Genomic DNA, 20,230 nt, shown 5'->3' on the forward strand with positions numbered 1-20,230 from the left:
TTGAAAATTGAACTACGGTAAACTACATGTATTGTCCGGAAATTTGCAAAGCCAATGACGTAAAAACAAATAGAAGCACGAAAATAAATGGTGCATACATGTATGGATTATGGGAGAGACTTCATTGAAGTATGGCCATTAATAATATTCTCCATAACGATTAATATATATTTTATCTTACAGGGAACTTTTTTCCACAAAGCCATCATATAAAATTATATAGGCATTTAAAAAGTTCTCCTTTTCAGTTTTATTTAAATTATAAAATGTAACATTTTGTATACAGTGTTGAAAATATCATTATTCTGTTATTTTCATTTTGTTGTTGTTTTATGAATGTTTATTTGATTTAATTGTTTATTTATAAAAAATAAAAATAAAAATAAACGATTTACGATTGATCGATTGATATTGTAAAAATATAGGGGTGGTATAAAATCTTTCAACGTGACAGTAATAATCCACCCCAGATTCACCTGCTAATTTCTCATATTACTTATTTTCCGATACATTTTTTTTCATCGATATTTTTTAGTTTCAACCATATATTATTTTGCGAAGGAAAATGTATAACAATGTTTTTCTTCACGCAAACAGTAATCTAATCTTTATAATCTTTGTTTTGTTTTCAAATTAGTTTTCCAAATAAGTTCTGAGAAGTAAGAACCAGTCTTGCATATATTTGCCCTTTTCTAATTGCTTGCGTTTTAAAAACATTTGTTAAAAACAATTATATGAGCTCAATATTCCGTGATCGCGCACTTTTTAGTTCAGTATAGGACATTGGCTTTGGGTGAACTTGTGTTGTTTGGTAAGGCTTTCCGCAGCAGACCTTTCGCTTTTAAGAAGACAAAGTCACTTTTCCTTCCTTTCAAGTTCAATTTGATTTATCCCTGTTTGCTTGATTCGAGTACAAACCGCGAGAATGCTAAAAATAGATATATAGGCCTAGTGATCATGTGAATACGCTACAAAAGGACATTGACAAAAAAAATAAAGCTTCTCAGATTCTTCGTTGCTGAATATTTCTGTAGCAATTAAACCACCGCCGTCATTTAAATCAAAACGATGTATAGGAAAAATATTAGAATTTATCGTCAGAAATGCGGAAATACCGTAATTAAACATGCAAATATTTCATTTTCTGTTCTTCCAGGGCTTTTGTTTTCAAAATCTATGCCAGGAATTTGTCTAGTGCATATTTGTTGCGATTATAATGACGAATTAGATACCGATTGCAAATTCTATTGTTTGAAAGCAAGATATTTACGCGCACCTGTTTCACATCTTTGTGCTGTCGTTTTGAGCGTTTTGCGTCCAGTTGCATCTAGTTTCAGAATGATCAAAGAAAAGCAGAGTCAGATATTGCTCGCGACAACATTTGGCTAGATTGTAAATCCAAACCACATTGTTTTCATTTGCGACCTGCTCATATGGCGGAATATGGCCGGACATTCTTGGCTTCTGAAACGACAGAATCAGGGGGATTTGCAGACGGGGAGTGCAGGGCGGGTGCTGACGCAGTTCATTGACATTACCCCGAACTTGACTTTCTGGGAGGAAAAAGGAGAGAGCTTGTCGCAAATATAGATATAGCGCGGTACTAGTGTTTTCATATACAACAACAAACTAGGTTGTCGGGTCAGGCAGAATAGAATAGAAAGAAAGAAAGAAATATCTTCCAAGCAAACTTCTCCTCCCGATGCATGATCCTGAACTTGTGAAGCTTATGTCTGCCCCTTGCAAAACACATGGGGTACTGTGAAACAGGCGATGACAAAGGTGTTTGAAAATAGAAGAGAATGAAACTAGATCAATTTATTTTTCCTGTTTTGGAATTCGTGACGGGGACGGCGAGTGGACTTTGTAACTCCATCATATTGTGCTGCTAATGATTGTGGTCACCGTATTCAGAGTGAGAAATTAATATATACCTCTAGTGAAATATGATTATTGAGCTGGAGTTTTTGTGGGGTGGATTGGTACCTCATCGACTGTCAAATATAGGGGATAACTCATTCTTTAGAGGGGAAATTACAGGTATTGTTGGTGGGAAAAATATTTTCTTTCCGATTTATTTTGGAAATTACTTCCAGAAGCCAATGATTATGGTCTTTGTTCATGCTCTAATTCTCGTATGCCTTGATCAAACGATCTTACCAAAATGATTTTACGAGAGACTGGTGTCCTGGTATTTGTTGTTTCGAGAGAGAAGGGTTGGGTTAATTTGAGGCTGCCAAACCACTAGCTTTTACTACTTTATTCTTTCAGAGTTGGGATAATGAATGACGTGATACAGCACTTAAACTTTCAAGATTTATAGAAAATTGTTTGCAGAATAGAAGCCTTATTTGGTCTAATTCGAGATGTTTTTGTATGGCTGCTTCCTTTGCTTGTTTTGATCTCGTTCAGGTGATTGGAACCTGGGAAGATTTAAACCTGCTGGGTTATTTTGGTTGTGCTTTGTTTTCAAGGCTTCACATGTTATTTTTCAAAATATTATTCTTTATATGTAAATTCTGACAATTTTTCTTTTGTTTTGTGATATTTTTTTATAGGTTGAGCCAGGATGGTGGATATTTCTGAGGTACCCCTAACTCCGAATAAACTTTCACCTCTAAGTGATGTCAGCAACAACAACGAAGAAGATCCCTCGGTCTTGAAGCTTCCACCCTCCAAGAGATGGAGAGGAACATTTCACAACAATAACAACAACAGCAGCAGATGCAGTGACCTTGAAGCTCTGTCACCTTCAGTAGCACAGAAAGACTCTTTTTCACCAGAAGCACAGAGCCAGAACAACATTTGCAGGTCCTCGGCAGACATGGACATACATATTCACCCAGGTCACTTTGACATGGGGATGGGAAAGTTTCCGCATCACATGATGCCTCCGCCGCCCCTCCTGGTCGTCCCGAGCCTCGTCCCTAACCAGCAACAGATGCCCCCAAGAACCCAAGACAGTTTCTTCTTGAAGAGCCATCATGGACCTCACATCACCAGGGTAGAGTCACCGATGTCAGCCCTCAGTCCATTCTCTGCAATGTCCTCGCCGGGTACAACCCCAAGGATGTCTCCTCTTACATCTCTTCCGACACCGGTATCGAACGGCTTCTTGCCGTCGCCTATGACAGCGGGTACTTTCCTCTTCTCTCCTTTCTCGGCTGGTCCGGGAATCTCCACCTCGACAACTCCAACCCACTTCCCATTCCCGCCTCACCTTCCATTCCAAACCCAGCATCTCTTGCGAGAGGCAAACATTGACCCAAAGCTACGGACACAATCAGAGGGGGATGCTGCATCCCTCAAGTCCTCAGGATTGGACAGTCAAGGCCATAGTGAAGAGAGCAATTCAGATGAGGACGAGTCTCTGATGCTCTGCAGCATATGCTGCGACAAAGCCACAGGGCTTCACTATGGTATAATCACATGCGAAGGTTGCAAAGGATTCTTCAAGAGGACAGTTCAGAACAAACGTGTGTACACATGTGTGGGAAATGGACAATGTGAAGTGACAAAGGCACAAAGGAATCGATGCCAGTACTGCCGCTTTCAGAAATGTCTTCATATGGGCATGATGCTTGAAGGTAAGTTTCTTGATAAAGTGAATTTAACAAAATCCTGCAGGTAACAAGTGTTCTATGTTTTTATTTGCTTACTATTTTGGGGGATAAATTGGTTCAAATTTGTTGCTTGGGTTTCAAGCATTACTGGTTAGGCCTAATCATTTGAAGTAACCTAAAAAATTGAGTAATTTATTACAACATTCAAATGCTAATGGACGCTGAATTATGTTGTGTAATAAATAATAATAAAAGAAGTTTATTAAGAGCTAGCTTAAGAATGACTTCTCGCAGGCTACATTTCTGTTAAAATTCATCCTCATTGCTAGTTGCACATACATGTACACATAGCACACATTATGTGTGTGTGAGTATTGTACTAAGCGTCTGTGCTTAGAGCCTAAGCTTTACAGAAAGCGGCTCGGGAGGAAAATGATTTTGAGAACGAGATTACCTCTACAACTAGGCTAATTTTAGTTCATCTGACTGAGACTGAGTCACAATTATGAATATTCATGTTCAGTCATCTCTAGTAGCTTGATTTGTCTTTGATATCATACATCTTTGTTCTTTCTCAATATTGGGGAATTTTTTTTTGTAGGTTGTCAGTGTTTGTGATTTTTAGATATTCTGTTTTGATTTGATTTTCCACTTTATATTTGTTCTGTGAATGAGTAATAATGAGTTGTGATTTGTAATTATGTTGTGGCTAGTTGTCAAATGGATATGTGGAATCATGTGTAGCGAAGTAGAGATATCTCCCTTTAAACCAGGTAACCCCCACCTCTCTCTCTCTCTCTCTCTTTTATTGCATCTCTCTCTCTTTTATTGCATCATCCTCTCGACTGGAGGTCAGCAAACTACAGTGAGACGATACCCTCTCTCTCTCTCTCTCTCTCTCTCTCTCTCTTTCCCTCTCCTATTTCATCATCTTTCTTCCTAACTGAGGTCAGCGAACTACAGTGAGATGATACCTGGTCATTTTCCACTGGTCCAAAGATTCCAAGAATAGGATGTTTGAAGACAAAGCTCATATTCAACCAGTGTTTGTGTTGACTGATTATAAACAGGCAAATAGTGGGAAAACAGGCAAATTAATTATCCCTCTGCATACCAGTTTGAGCTGGAAGACAAAACATTTGTTTTCTGAGTAAAGGAGCTGAGTCACCAAAGAAAGTAGTAGCAGGAATATCCCCAACTGACCAATGAGCATTTGTATTTTCTACTCCTTCCCCTTATTTTTACTTTTGCCCAATCATAATGTTAGGATTAATGGTTCAGGAACACTGTTTGAGTGTCCATCGAGTATTATGCCCGCCCAGTCACCTACAGTAATAATAATGAAATAGTTAAGTTTAGGGTAAGAATATTTTGTAGGAGGAGATCTCAGAATCGAGATTGTGAATATGTAATTAGGTATAAAACCCCCATCCCCTGCATGAAACCCTCACTTGGAACCCCATCACTTGGAATCCTCACTTGGAACCCCCGCACTTGGAAACCCCCACCTGGAACCTCCTCATCCGAAACCCTTCTCCTGCTAATACATCTTTAATAATCATCAGTGCTTCAAATATCCAGTATACAACATACTTCAAGATTTGTACGTTGGAGAAATATCAGCGAGCAACAGTGTAGACACTTCGAGAGGTTGAGTAAATTCTGAAATACACCTTCCGTATTTTAAAGTCAACTCAATGTCAATTTCGGCTCCAGTCATTTGGGAAAGTGTCTGTTCCACGCTATAAAAGAACTGTATCCAGTTTAGTACAAAGTCACGTCCAGCTTCGTTCCCGTACCCGTCAAGTTCCAGTCCCGCCAAGTCACGTCCAGCTTCGTTCCTGCTATATCCTGTCCAGCTTTGTTCCCGCCAAGTCAAGTTCCTTCAAGTCAAGTTTCTCCAAGTCTCGTCCAAGTTCGTCCCAGTCGCATCCCGTTCCAAGTCAAGTCCTCGATCGAAATATCAGCGAGCTAAGTGGCCATAATTACTAACTTCATTTCCATTAACCTACCCTTTCCCTTCCCCATTAGACTGTAACTAATTAAGTAAGAATTAAGTCGCCCTTTTACTCTTAAGAATACTTTGCAATTATATTTATTGCAACATTTATATATAAGTTGTATGAACTTGACGGGTACGGGAACGAAGCTGGACGTGACTTTGTACTAAACTGGATACAGTTCTTTTATAGCGTGGAACAGACACTTTCCCAAATGACTGGAGCCGAAATTGACATTGAGTTGACTTTAAAATACGGAAGGTGTATTTCAGAATTTACTCAACCTCTCGAAGTGTCTACACTGTTGCTCGCTGATATTTCTCCAACGTACAAATCTTGAAGTATGTTGTATACTGGATATTTGAAGCACTGATGATTATTAAAGATGTATTAGCAGGAGAAGGGTTTCGGATGAGGAGGTTCCAGGTGGGGGTTTCCAAGTGCGGGGGTTCCAAGTGAGGATTCCAAGTGATGGGGTTCCAAGTGAGGGTTTCATGCAGGGGATGGGGGTTTTATACCTAATTACATATTCACAATCTCGATTCTGAGATCTCCTCCTACAAAATATTCTTACCCTAAACTTAACTATTTCATTATTATTACTGTAGGTGACTGGGCGGGCATAATACTCGATGGACACTCAAACAGTGTTCCTGAACCATTAATCCTAACATTATGATTGGGCAAAAGTAAAAATAAGGGGAAGGAGTAGAAAATACAAATGCTCATTGGTCAGTTGGGGATATTCCTGCTACTACTTTCTTTGGTGACTCAGCTCCTTTACTCAGAAAACAAATGTTTTGTCTTCCAGCTCAAACTGGTATGCAGAGGGATAATTAATTTGCCTGTTTTCCCACTATTTGCCTGTTTATAATCAGTCAACACAAACACTGGTTGAATATGAGCTTTGTCTTCAAACATCCTATTCTTGGAATCTTTGGACCAGTGGAAAATGACCAGGTATCATCTCACTGTAGTTCGCTGACCTCAGTTAGGAAGAAAGATGATGAAATAGGAGAGGGAAAGAGAGAGAGAGAGAGAGAGAGAGAGAGAGAGGGTATCGTCTCACTGTAGTTTGCTGACCTCCAGTCGAGAGGATGATGCAATAAAAGAGAGAGAGATGCAATAAAAGAGAGAGAGAGAGAGAGAGGTGGGGGTTACCTGGTTTAAAGGGAGATATCTCTACTTCGCTACATCTTCCCCTTGGCCACTTGAATGGCGACCTCGCCATTCCCAAAAATGGAATATAAAAGAACACACCTCACTTAAGTACAACTGTCTTTCCTATACTTATGGTTTACCAAATGACATCTAAAATACTACTACAACACTCAATTGATGCCTACTGCGCTCATATACAAGATATGAAGGCAATAGCATAAAACACAATTATACTTTATGACCAAAGTATCCTACGTACACAAGTCATGTCCTATTACATAACAACAGAGATTAAACTCCATCTCTAGTTCTCTACAAATCCATCTACAAAAACGTCGGTGCAAACTTAAAATAAATCAAATGCATAGCTAGAATGCAAATAATTACACAAAATAATATCATGTCGGTATATCCTCAGATTCCCAAACAAATTTAAATCAAGCGATATTGTATCAAAGTACAATATATCATAGTATACATCATTTATGACTGTATCTATTAGTGCAAAGATACACAATGTATAATAAGAACTACATCTATTTTACTACTTCTTCCCTACCAATCGACCAAATGTCTCAAATGATTAACCAAATCCACAACTGTCGCCTCAGTCCTGGTACAACTGTTTAATATTCCTTTAATTAATACACCACTTAGCTACGTAAAACATAAACTACAAAAAGAGGAGAAGGATAGTAGAAGAAAGAGAAAAAGGTGATACACTTAACTTCATAGCTTTCCGAACGCACTGTGGTCAATGTAAATAACATTACCCCGATCCAATTACTATGGAATACAAACATAAAACTAAAATGATCAAGCTGTCGGGTGTCTGTTGAACTCCCAACCATAAACAATACTATGCAATCCCCAATTGGGCACACCATGACGGCGTCTAGAGCTCGCGCGAAGCCAAGCCAATGACCACCGGCAATGTTATCAACAAAAATTATACTCATTTAATTAATTGTACATGTACTCCAATACATGACTTCTCGACATACTAGGTTGCATGCACAAGCAATTAAGTGCGAGTGACGCTTCCCTCCGAACTATCCCTAATGATGCTCCGACATCCTATCTTTCCTTCAATAATAATAAAATTAAAATCATTTTCTACATTTACTACAAACAAAATTTAAAAAATTAAGCAACTCGTGTCAGGCAATTTCCACAAACACTATAGGGTTCCATCATGCATTCCGATCCGATGCATAAATGTCAGTTCAGTGCCTAGAGCTTGCAATAAAGCCAAGCTAATGGTCACTAACCATGAAATACAAAATAAACAAATTATGTCCCAATAAACCTCATATTTAATGGAAACATCTTAACCTTCACATAAAATTAAAGTGATAACCTCTTGGCACACACTATAAACTAAGTAAGTGGGGACAACAACAACAACACCTTTTTCACCCAAAGCAGCAACACAATTCTTCACAAAACAAAACGTTATTTATTTATTTTTTTTTTTTTTTTTTTTGTTGTTGTTGTTGATAGATAAGCTTATCCGGTGGGCGCGGGCATCTTTGTGACTGTCTCGGGGGGCAGTCCTCCTCTTCAATTGAGGCGGCCTATTGCTACTCACACGGACGGGTAGGGGATGGGGTAACATCACCTTCCACTTCATCATCATTAACAAAAAAACAACATCAACAAAAATTATCACCACTCATCCTCATCATCTAGTTCAAGTTGCTAAATAATACCTAACCTCGGGATCACGTCATCTACCTTATCATTTTTTCTCTATGGGACAGTCCTTACAATTTCTTCACAATCATCGCTATTCATTATAGGGCCTGGGTTAGACATCTCCAACCTTTCAAAAAAAAATCAAAATCCGAACACTCTGATATTTAACAGTTGCATATGCTGAAGTAACAAAATGGCAAATTAAATCTATTCTCTATCAAAAAATTCTCTTATCCCTACCAAAATTCATATCTAACTATTTTCTTTAAAACAAAAATACTTTTAGTTTTACTCGTAAAAAAATAATCTCTAAAAAGTGATATCAGCAACTAGCAGGCTAGAAACTTAAGCACAAAAGGCAAAGCAACGGTGGACCAATTTAAAAAATCCGATCAGACTTCCAACTACACATAAAAAATATATACGATCTGGATGCTCCTACAAAGGCAGCATCTTAATATTTTCCTCAAGAAAATACTAACAAAACAAAAAACTCATCCATGCGCAAGGTTATCTTTCTTTTAGACTAACCGCAACATGATGATCTCCAATACTAAACTACTTTAAAACAGTCTACTCCTACCTTATCTGCATCATGCCTATTTACGACTTATTTCGGTTCAGAAACTAAGCCAGCAATGAGCTCTTGATAAGGGGAATACGTGGCAGTTCCCTGAACTCCACCCTAACTGGAACTTAAATGCTACATCTAATTTAATGAAAATCTTCTCGCACATCTTTATTAGGTCCACTTTTCTCAGCCTTCTTATACTTTCTGTCTCATTACCTATGATTACCTCAATCACAACAATACCCAAAATCTTTAATTTGGTAGTAGCAAACTATCATGTGTTCACTAAAAATATTTCTTCCTATCAACTTAAAATATAAATCGGAGCGAGTGCCCTCATGCACTCCTCGAAACAAAATTAATTTGCGCAACTTTAAACAATAATTCCTTCTCCCTGACACAATTAAAAAATCCCTGATTTCTGACAATACTATAATAAATTACTCGGGTTTAAAGAAAAAAAACTTACATGTTACTTACAGGAAGAAAAAAAATATCATTGTACTTGAAAACTTTTGGAATTGCCATAATGTTACTACAACATATTTAAATTACCTTAAATAAATCAAAAGCAAAAAATATAGGTCAGTGCTGGTTGAAATCTAACCGAATGGGGACATCTCAAATCTTAATTTTGGCTCTGCTTGGAAATACAGAACGTTTTAAATTCTTCGAAATACACCTGTCAACTATTATGTCGTCTTGTTCATTGTCATCATCTCCTCCACACTCACACAGCTGACAACAAAGTTTATCAACCAGAGGCATGCCAAACAGATTCACAGAAACCAACATAATCACAAAAATGCAACTCATTATGCTCATGGCTACGTTACAACCAAGGCAATAGTGTGAACTTGATCAACTCTCTACAAAACTAAAACACTACATATACAGGCACTTTTACTGACAGGGACTTGGCATCAAACCTGTCTTTTATCAAACTATTTTGGGAGCGTTACAGCGTTTTGAAATATTTAAAACCAAAATCCTATCAGAGCATTCGTGCTGATAACGCGAAGGTCGTGGGTTCCGTCTAACGGCCACGCCACGCCGTCTTCTATTATGAGGAAAATAATAGAGTCGAGCTCCGAGTGAAATCAGGTTTTTGTATTGGTCCGCTAGCTATATGACTTTCACTCGGGGGTGGGGTTAGTCTCAAATAGACCACTGTATCAGTGTATGATATTATATTATTAAAATATAAAATACAAAGAAACAAATCCAGAAATAAAGTGCTTGGACACGATTTGAATTACGATGTCACTTGGTAATTATTTAATTAATATGAATGACAAATCTCATCCATCAAATCAGAATAATAGAAATAATACAACTTATATATAAATGTTGCAATAAATATAATTGCAAAGTATTCTTAAGAGTAAAAGGGCGACTTAATTCTTACTTAATTAGTTACAGTCTAATGGGGAAGGGAAAGGGTAGGTTAATGGAAATGAAGTTAGTAATTATGGCCACTTAGCTCGCTGATATTTCGATCGAGGACTTGACTTGGAACGGGATGCGACTGGGACGAACTTGGACGAGACTTGGAGAAACTTGACTTGAAGGAACTTGACTTGGCGGGAACAAAGCTGGACAGGATATAGCAGGAACGAAGCTGGACGTGACTTGGCGGGACTGGAACTTGACGGGTACGGGAACGAAGCTGGACGTGACTTTGTACTAAACTGGATACAGTTCTTTTATAGCGTGGAACAGACACTTTCCCAAATGACTGGAGCCGAAATTGACATTGAGTTGACTTTAAAATACGGAAGGTGTATTTCAGAATTTACTCAACCTCTCGAAGTGTCTACACTGTTGCTCGCTGATATTTCTCCAACGTACAAATCTTGAAGTATGTTGTATACTGGATATTTGAAGCACTGATGATTATTAAAGATGTATTAGCAGGAGAAGGGTTTCGGATGAGGAGGTTCCAGGTGGGGGTTTCCAAGTGCGGGGGTTCCAAGTGAGGATTCCAAGTGATGGGGTTCCAAGTGAGGGTTTCATGCAGGGGATGGGGGTTTTATACCTAATTACATATTCACAATCTCGATTCTGAGATCTCCTCCTACAAAATATTCTTACCCTAAACTTAACTATTTCATTATTATTACTGTAGGTGACTGGGCGGGCATAATACTCGATGGACACTCAAACAGTGTTCCTGAACCATTAATCCTAACATTATGATTGGGCAAAAGTAAAAATAAGGGGAAGGAGTAGAAAATACAAATGCTCATTGGTCAGTTGGGGATATTCCTGCTACTACTTTCTTTGGTGACTCAGCTCCTTTACTCAGAAAACAAATGTTTTGTCTTCCAGCTCAAACTGGTATGCAGAGGGATAATTAATTTGCCTGTTTTCCCACTATTTGCCTGTTTATAATCAGTCAACACAAACACTGGTTGAATATGAGCTTTGTCTTCAAACATCCTATTCTTGGAATCTTTGGACCAGTGGAAAATGACCAGGTATCATCTCACTGTAGTTCGCTGACCTCAGTTAGGAAGAAAGATGATGAAATAGGAGAGGGAAAGAGAGAGAGAGAGAGAGAGAGAGAGAGAGAGGGTATCGTCTCACTGTAGTTTGCTGACCTCCAGTCGAGAGGATGATGCAATAAAAGAGAGAGAGATGCAATAAAAGAGAGAGAGAGAGAGAGAGGTGGGGGTTACCTGGTTTAAAGGGAGATATCTCTACTTCGCTACACATGTGTTGCTGATTTTTTTAAAATTCAATATACCTCATTTAGCTTGGGAATAACCTAATAGTGTTCTTGATAAAACCCAAGGGCTTTTATTATGTTTTTGGCCTATTCCCCCGTAGCTTATCCTTTTCTGTTTTCTGCTGTTTGTTCAGTTTCTCCTCCTTTTAAAATCTTGTTTCTGTATCTTTCTCACCCTATTTCTATCCATCCTGGGGGGTGTTTCACAAAGATCCTAAGTAGAACTTAACTCTAAGTTGGACTTAAAAATTATGGACAGCCATTGGAGTCTTTAAATGAAATATATTCAAAAGCAGAAATTCAAGTATTTTAGACTTTTTATTAATTCCACATCCAGAACATGAAATCTCCTTGATGAAAGAAAATATGAATGATTTCAATAAACAATGAATGCCTTTCAAAATAACTTTTACAAAATATTTTCAAAGATGCTAATGGCTTTCCATATTTTTTAAGTCCAACTTAGAGATAAGTTCAACTTAAGATCTTTGTGAAACACCCCCCAGGTCTCTTTATTTTCACCCTTATTTACTCTCGAACCTTTATACCATTCTTTCAACCTTTATCCCATTATTTTAATGTTCTTGCCCATTTCCAGATGGTAGTTGCTGACTTGTTGGTCTATGCACTGTTTATCTCTTTTCCTCTTTTTCTCATCCAGATGGTATGATAGGTCTGTAGACCCAGAGGGTTTCCTAACACTTACCTTTACTTTGTCTGCTCAGAGCCAGGAGGGCATTGACTCCTCATGTATCGTTACTATCATACAGCACAGCCACTAACAACCACAATGCCTTTCTGGCTCTTAATTGGCGATATGTATTCAGGCCCCATGTATTAAATTGTGTTAAGTAATTAATTAATGTTGACTTGACCCAAAGAGTGAAAACAAAGAGTGTGGAAAACTGTAGGAAATGTTTCACCTATTCCCCTTCCCCCTCCTGGCAATAAGGCTGTAATCCTGTATCATACTTCATACTGCGCTTCCTGCTGGGTGTATATGTATGGGTCTAATCTTAGACCTAGGTCCATGGTCTAATACTTTAGCTTGGTGGTCAGATCCTTTGTTTAATGTTACTCTTCTTCCTAAGAATGTATCTTGTGTTTGTCCTTGTTGTTTAGTTGTTTCTCCCCCTTTAGCCTTTTAGGTGGATGACTTGGCCCATCTTTTGTCTTGCTTTTCCTATTGTGCTTTTCTTTGAGGATCAGGGTTTTCTAAAAGAAGACTCACCATCTTGTCCTTGAATCTGCCAAACAAAGCCCCTCAAATCCTTTCTTCTTTTTGTCATTCGATAAGCATTGTCTTCTTAAGCTGGCCAAATGCATAAATATAGCTGCTCTAGTCTTGTCAGCTCAGACTGGAAATGGTGAACGACTCTTGAGTCTATGCAAGACCAAGCCTTTCCATCCAAATATCTAAATGGAATTCGTTCAATTAATTGTTTTCTTCTATACTTGCTCCAAAGATATGGACCATGTAAATATAGCCCCCCCCCCCCCCCATCCCCTAGACAGTTCAGAGCCACAGTTGATTAGCAGATCAGCACAAGACCAATACTTTTCATAGATTGTTGTAAGTCAAGTGAAGTGAAAGAGGACTGTTATGCAATGCAAGAGACATACCTTGAAGTTTCTGTTAATTCAGATGAGTTTCATAGGCTACATGTTAAAATTTGGAGAGCATGCATATAAAATGCTGGTAATACTGGTAGGCCTGCATGTACCTGTGTGTACTATGTGACTAATTTATTCTCCAACTTCAATTAGGTGTGCTTTATGTAAATGTTCACTATGGTTTATAGTATGTTTTTAGTGTGCAAATGGGTGAAAATGATGTAAAGATAGATTTTTATTTTGATAAGGTCAGTTTGGCAAAGTTCGTTTAAATTAAGAGGATTGTTACTTAAGTGAGGGTTATGTTTTTGTATTCAAATGAGTCATGCCTTCTCCACATTTTATGATACAACTCAATAGATACGTGGGCTTAACTCTAATTAGGGTCCATACACATTATTTGTATGCTCCTGTTGTTATATCCATCTTACACCCACAATAGTTTTATTGAAATTGAAAGTCATTTTCTTCCTTTTTAATGACTGGATGATAGTGTTTGGCAATAGCATCCAAGGTTACTGTCCTTATTATCATAGGAACCAAATTCTTCCACTGCTATTTTCTTTTTATCTTTTCTCTATGGTCGTTCTCTGAATCTCTGTATTTAAAGCTAGTGGTCAGTTGAAAAATTCTTTTCACACCATTTACTGTAGCGGTCAGTTGGCCACTAATCTGTTGTCCACTATCCCGGTCCAACCATGTGTGAAGGGCAGGGAGTGTGTTATTCACTGGAAGACAAATGACCACTAGTCAGCGGTCATATTGAATAGAGCTTGACCATCATGTATTGAGTCATTCGCATTCTTTTACGCTACCTATTGTATCATAGCTTACAGGCCCTGGATCCTAAAAATACACTTTGTTGCTTGGTAGGATTCTTTTGTGACATTCTAGAGTCAATCCATGGCCGTGATGATAATAGCAGTTGATTTTAGAGCTTACTATATTTTGTAGCTGTGCGCTGTATATCGGCCTATCATAATGTTTTAATCTGTAAGTGTAATGTGGCTTTTAAAACTGGTTTTGTTTCACCTAGTCAATATAAATACTGTCAAAAACTAATAACCTTTTTCTTATTGTTCTTTCCCCATAATCTTGTAAGGAAAAAAAATCTACTGATTGTGAATAGTTGACTAATTTAAGTTACATCACCATTCAAATGAATCCCTTTAGTGATTTAAGTAATAAAGAGGATAACAATTCTCCTCAGCAGTTTACACAGTTTTCTGGTATTTGTTTGATCCATCAAAAATGTATAATAAGTCCCTAATTGCACCTGATACTCCCCCTCAACTTACTTTGTTTCCCTCATCCCCTGTGACATTGAATAATGGTATAGTCCAGCCTGGCCCTTGCTTTGCTATCAGATGACCACCGGGTATTATGTAACCAGGTTTGCTAGGCTTGGCCTTGGTGAGATGTTTCCTATTAGGGTAGTGACAAACACAAGTGCTAGTCTACATATTCAAACATTGTTTGTTCATGTTGAGTGGTTGAACAAACAATACTTGCAAAGAGTCAGGCAAGGCCCTATTTTGGGGTAGTTTATTGGACCAAAGGTATTTAATTGTATATTTCATGGGGTTTTCATCATGCTGTAGTCTTGATAGCGAGTATTGAAGACCACATTTTTGTGAATTTTCTTAAAGTATAATAAAAAAAAAGGGTTTGCTAATTAGAACTAGCCTAATGCTTGCAAGCCCCTTGTGTCCAGTATTAGTGAAGGTCACTAGAGGATAATTAATAGGCTAGACTTCTTCCCAGCTGTTTTAGTTGAATAGGGTTATCATTTTAGAATGTCATTATGAACATTGAGGCATTATTTTATGTCACATAATTAACAAACACCCACAATTTTTTTCGATGGTTTTTTTTCAGTAGTGTAAATGGGTTTTATGTATATTCACATTATTGTTTGCAGTAGATTGTCATCTTGGCGAGTTCAGTTAAAGGGGATACACCCTATAGCATTGATTGGTCAACGTTTGCCAACATAGCAACATGTATTGTTTTAATGGTGGAATACATCCAAATGAATCCTAACAAGTTGAATTTGAAATACACGTATATTTCTTTGGGAATGGTAGAATCATGGTACAAGGACAAAATGTTTGTGATGTTGACTACACTAGGAACATGGCTTTTGAATCGTGGGCTTTTCTCTCTTGCTTTGTGGATGAAACATGTTTACCACTTTAAAATAATTTTAACTTTTGATCCCAAGCTACTTACAGTACTCTTGTAGCCTATAGCCTACATGTCATGTAGTTATTGTTGGCCTTCTTCTTCTAGGCCTATGTCCTACACCTAGCTGTACCAAACAAAGTTCACTGCATCTACCGGTAGACCTAATCAAAACCCCATACCCATTTTCCACATTGACAACCATCATTGTTCATCCCTTTCAACAAAAGATCACTCTCACCAGATGGCCAGAAATAGAACAGAGTCCAGACGATGAATCGTCCATATCAAAAGATGACATGAGATAGAATGTGTGAAATACATTTCCATGTGCTTCCTTCATTAGTTGGTGGCATTTGGCTCGTAACGGGGGTGTGGCTGGTTGTGAACTTGGGTTGGCAGGTCGGTCACGCGGTTCAAGCAAGGGGCAGTGACAGGGGCAGTGACGTACGTACCCATGTCATATTTCTGGTTTAATGGGCATAGCATCGACTAGCTGAGAACAAGAAGGGCGATAACCTGCATACTTTAAAACAGTACGAATGCCCTCCTGGCTCTAAATGAATAGTTGCCCTGATAAAACAATTCATCTCGATGGGAAAAACATAACTAAGGAATTAACCACAACTCTGCTTTGTAAATGTGACCCACCAGGCATTACAGTATACATGTATGTACTTGGTACAGTTTGTAATTTACTGTTCACTTGTGTTAATTAATGGAGTTTCACTTCTCACAATGATTGTCAGTGAATGTGTTTTTCTTCATCTTGGAAGCGAGTTTTGTTCTTTCTCAATATTTAATGGTCCACCTCAGATAGTCAGGAAACTTTTTTTTGTTATAATTATTTCCAGGTATAATTCAATCAAGTATAATTACCTCTGTTTTTTCTTGTATACTAAGTTCGCCTAACTGTCTGTGTTCTATGTTTGAACAGATCATTTATTAGTTCTATCTTTGAACTCAATGTGCAGCATAGTTACACGTAGCTTTACATCAAGATAGTTATATTCAAGTTCATGACTAGTAATTGGGATGGCTTAGGAGGGGGAAATGGGGGGGGGGGGCGGGGCTGAGAGCACTTATTTCCACCAAATTCTGAAATTGCCCCACAAATAGAAAAGAGGCACTATTAATATGTCCTATTAAGGTTTTTTTCTTCATCCATATAATAGTACAAAAGCAGTTGTATGGGTAGTTTAACCGAAAAGTAACACCGGCAAATACAATTCATATCAATAGTCAATACCAATATTTATCATTAACCATTTTTGTTGAAAGAAATTTGACTTTCTAGGAAAAAAGAAAACACTGCTTTGCAAGGACCTTTTTTTATGTGTGCTAAAGGTGAAGAATTTGTTTTCTTCTCCATTCCTTGAAGTGCTTCAGGGACCCTAGAGGTAAATAAAGATAAAATGATAATAAAGGTTTGTCTATCTTAGATGATGACATTGATTGCATGCTGTATTCAAACATTCTTATCAATTTTATTGTATTTTGTATTTGCTGTTTAAAAATAACCGACCTCAACCTTGTTTTCCTCTGTCACGTCAGATTAATTAATTCTTGGTTTGATATTAATGATAAAATAATAACAGGAGGCATTTTCTGTTCCTTCTATGTATAATTTCTATTTTGAACTAGTTCTTAATCTGTTGAGCACTAGAAGAGGGCACACTTTTACACATCTAACACCATTTTGGCTCTACAGTGTATATTACAGAAAGAGGAATTTTACCTTTGTTAGTACATTTGGTATGTAGTTTGTCAGTGATCCAGAACACAGACAATTCAGATACTTCTGACTGAAAGGACTTTGAGGATGCAATTGGGACTACTAAATGCAGTCTGGTCAAAAGGCAAGACAGACTAGCATGTCCTGAAATATGCTTGCATGGGCCAAGCCAAGGTCCAAGCAAACAGACTGACCACTGCTGTCCATCCCTTGTCTTCAGTGGCCAGACAACCCAAGGACAATGGCCTGACCATTAACAGCATCTTCAGAGAAAGACATTCAAGCCAAAACATGGCAACCTTGGGCATACATTGACTAGTCTCTTGGCCAGCCGCGTTATTGGACAAACACATCTATTGACTGTCGGAACATTTAGTGTCAATTTTATCGTCATTATATTTAGTTAAAGGTATTACAAAGTTTTGGTATTGGGTCATGAATTTGGTTCAAATGAACATATTGGAAGCATATGCGATCCTACAATATTCAGTGATCGTTGTGGCGGTTGAGTCTAAAGTTATGAAATTGTAAATAATTAACTCTTTATGATGAATAGCTCCCTCTCAAGGTCAAGATATTAATTAACCAACAAAAAATGTTTCTTGACTAAAATCGACTGATTAGCTCTTCCTGTTTGGAAATTATATATCTCAACTAAATATTCTGAGATTTTCATGGTCGCAGCTACCATTGTAGCCGGAACGTTTACTTTGAAACAATTGGAGTGTTCAAAGCAGGCCTCGCGCCTTAACAGCAGAGAGTAGGCGCTATTTGAAATTTTCAAGATTTACCAGAAGCACCGGTAAATTGTTATATTCAATTTTTCTCGAAAGCAGTAGGGTTTTAAGGGCTAAAATTTCTTGTGCTTCTAATACATCCACAGGGACATCCAAATATACCAAAATTGTAAAGAATCACTATCCACCCAATTTTCAAAATTTCCCTAAACTTTGTATTACCTTTACTGTAGTGAATGATATTGCAATAATTACTGGTATATATCCTCTGTCCATGCTGAGAACCAGAAGGGTGTTTACTCCTGTACTGTATCACATCATTAAAAAAAATACCCCTCTGCAAACAAAAAGTTCTAGCTCTCAACAAACAATATTTAATATGTTACACAGTTACATAACTGAAATGCTTGGGTCAAACTTTTAAGTGACATGTGTGTTTCTGTTTACTGTACGTATGATTTATCAGATTATAATATTATATTATTATATTCTGCTCTTTAATTAGTTTAAAAGAATACACACACTGTTCTCATTCTTTTATTAGACAGTTTAAAGGTGCCCCTGGGACAAAAGGGTCAAGAATGTTCTAGCCAAAACTTCTAATCAAATTTTCAAATTTCAAGACACATATCAGTTGATAACTTTTGTATTCAACTTGATGTTGTTGTAATCGTAGGAGTTTATTTCCTCTGATCTTGAGATGGCTTCCGACTCTCGAGCATTGCATAATTTGACCATGGACCTATGATTTGACATCCCTAGTCAGAGCTCTTCAGGGTTTCGTGGAAAATCAACCCCAAAGTCTGTGCATGGACTTTTATTATAAGATTAAGAAATCCATGGTCTGTGTATATCTAATTTGTAAGCACAAAGCTTGGGTAGTCAACCTTTAATCAAAGAACTAAGGGCGTAGCCAGAGGAGGTATGGTGAGCACCGAAGGCCTTCTATTTTTGTATGACGTACAACCCCCCCCCCCCCCCCCCCCCCCATCCCGCCCATCCCCTCCCCCCTTGTCTTCGAAATGGTCTAATGGTCTAGTGCTGAGTAGTGATGCCCATGCATAGAATCTGAACAAGTGGGAAATGGGATGTAAATGTAATAATAATGATGATAATAAAAACGTTACTTGTAAAGCGCTTACCACCGAAGTCTCTAAGCGCTAGACTTTACCTAGTACCTAAACAGGTCCTGTTCTTAGATTTAGCAATATCTTCAAGTTAATTAGATATGAGACAGCAGTAGACTTCACGTGGCTCTCACTCTCAAGTCACCATAAGTTAGTCCTCATCACGGTTCAGCTGCTAGAACAAAGTCTGTTTTTGAAGACTAGCATCTAGGTAAAGAGACTAAAGAAAGGGGATATCATGTCAAATGACCCTCAGAGGGTTACAAGGTTCAGTCCCTGGATGAATTCAGTTGACCTTAGCCCCTGGTCTTTGCCCCTCCCTCTCTTTCTCTCTCCCTTCTTCCACCCTTTCCCTCCCTCCCTCCTCCCCCTCCCTCCCTACCCACTCTTCTCCCTCTTGCTCTCTCATACACTCTTTCCCCTCTCTCTGTCTCCCATCTCCTCCCTTCTTCACACCCCTTTTCTCTCTCTCTCTCTCTTCCCTTTCTCTCTCTCTGGTCACTTATTATGGTCACTAATGGTCACTCTATGGTCATCCTGTTGTAGCAGCTCAAGGTGATGTGTCAAATGTAACTTCCTCTCTGAAAGAGAAAGGCGACCTCTCTGGGCGAGCCTGCAGGTCAAGGGCAGTCGATGTTCCGCAATGATACCTGGAAAAGAACAGGCTTCACTGTGACAACAATATCTTGGTATTTCACCATTTTTTATGGCCATGTGGGAGTGTCCAGTTTTGTGTAATTCCCTTAAACATAAAATTGCACTTGTAGCCATGATTCATAATGACTGAAATCATGTTGAATTGTCCCCTTTTCCCTGAAATGCACATAGATGAAAACATTTCTGGTAATTGTGTAGGTTGAGAAATTGTATTTTCAGGAAACATGATACCATCTACATATGAATAATAAGTGAAAGAGGAAATCAGCCAGGATGTAATGGACAAAAATGAAACTGATGGTAGAAAATGTTACTGACTTGTGAATTTTTTATTAAGTTTAAAAATACCCAAGCCAAATACGGGTACTGGTAGACATCTTTGTCTCAATTAGGCTAAAAGTACTACTTTTTAAACTCCTTTTCTGTCATTAATTTTTAAAGAATACTTTGTG

At 38.0% G+C, this 20,230-nt stretch overlaps 1 protein-coding gene across 1 annotated transcript in view; it reads left to right on the forward strand.

Annotated features, from left to right (window-relative positions):
- Positions 1 to 2,558: 2,558 nt before the first annotated feature.
- The window catches only part of SHR3 (steroid hormone receptor 3), a gene marked incomplete at its 5' end in the record, with an annotated part of 37,524 nt that continues 19,852 nt past the window's right edge, over positions 2,559 to 20,230 (forward strand). Inside the window, 1 exon segment of the mRNA NM_001025213.1 lies at positions 2,559 to 3,587. Coding sequence (NP_001020384.1) covers positions 2,570 to 3,587 — 1,018 coding nt within the window.

Source organism: Strongylocentrotus purpuratus, unplaced genomic scaffold (assembly GCF_000002235.5).
Source record: "Strongylocentrotus purpuratus isolate Spur 01 unplaced genomic scaffold, Spur_5.0 spur5_scaffold_4, whole genome shotgun sequence".
NCBI classification, from domain to species: Eukaryota; Metazoa; Echinodermata; class Echinoidea; order Camarodonta; family Strongylocentrotidae; genus Strongylocentrotus; species Strongylocentrotus purpuratus.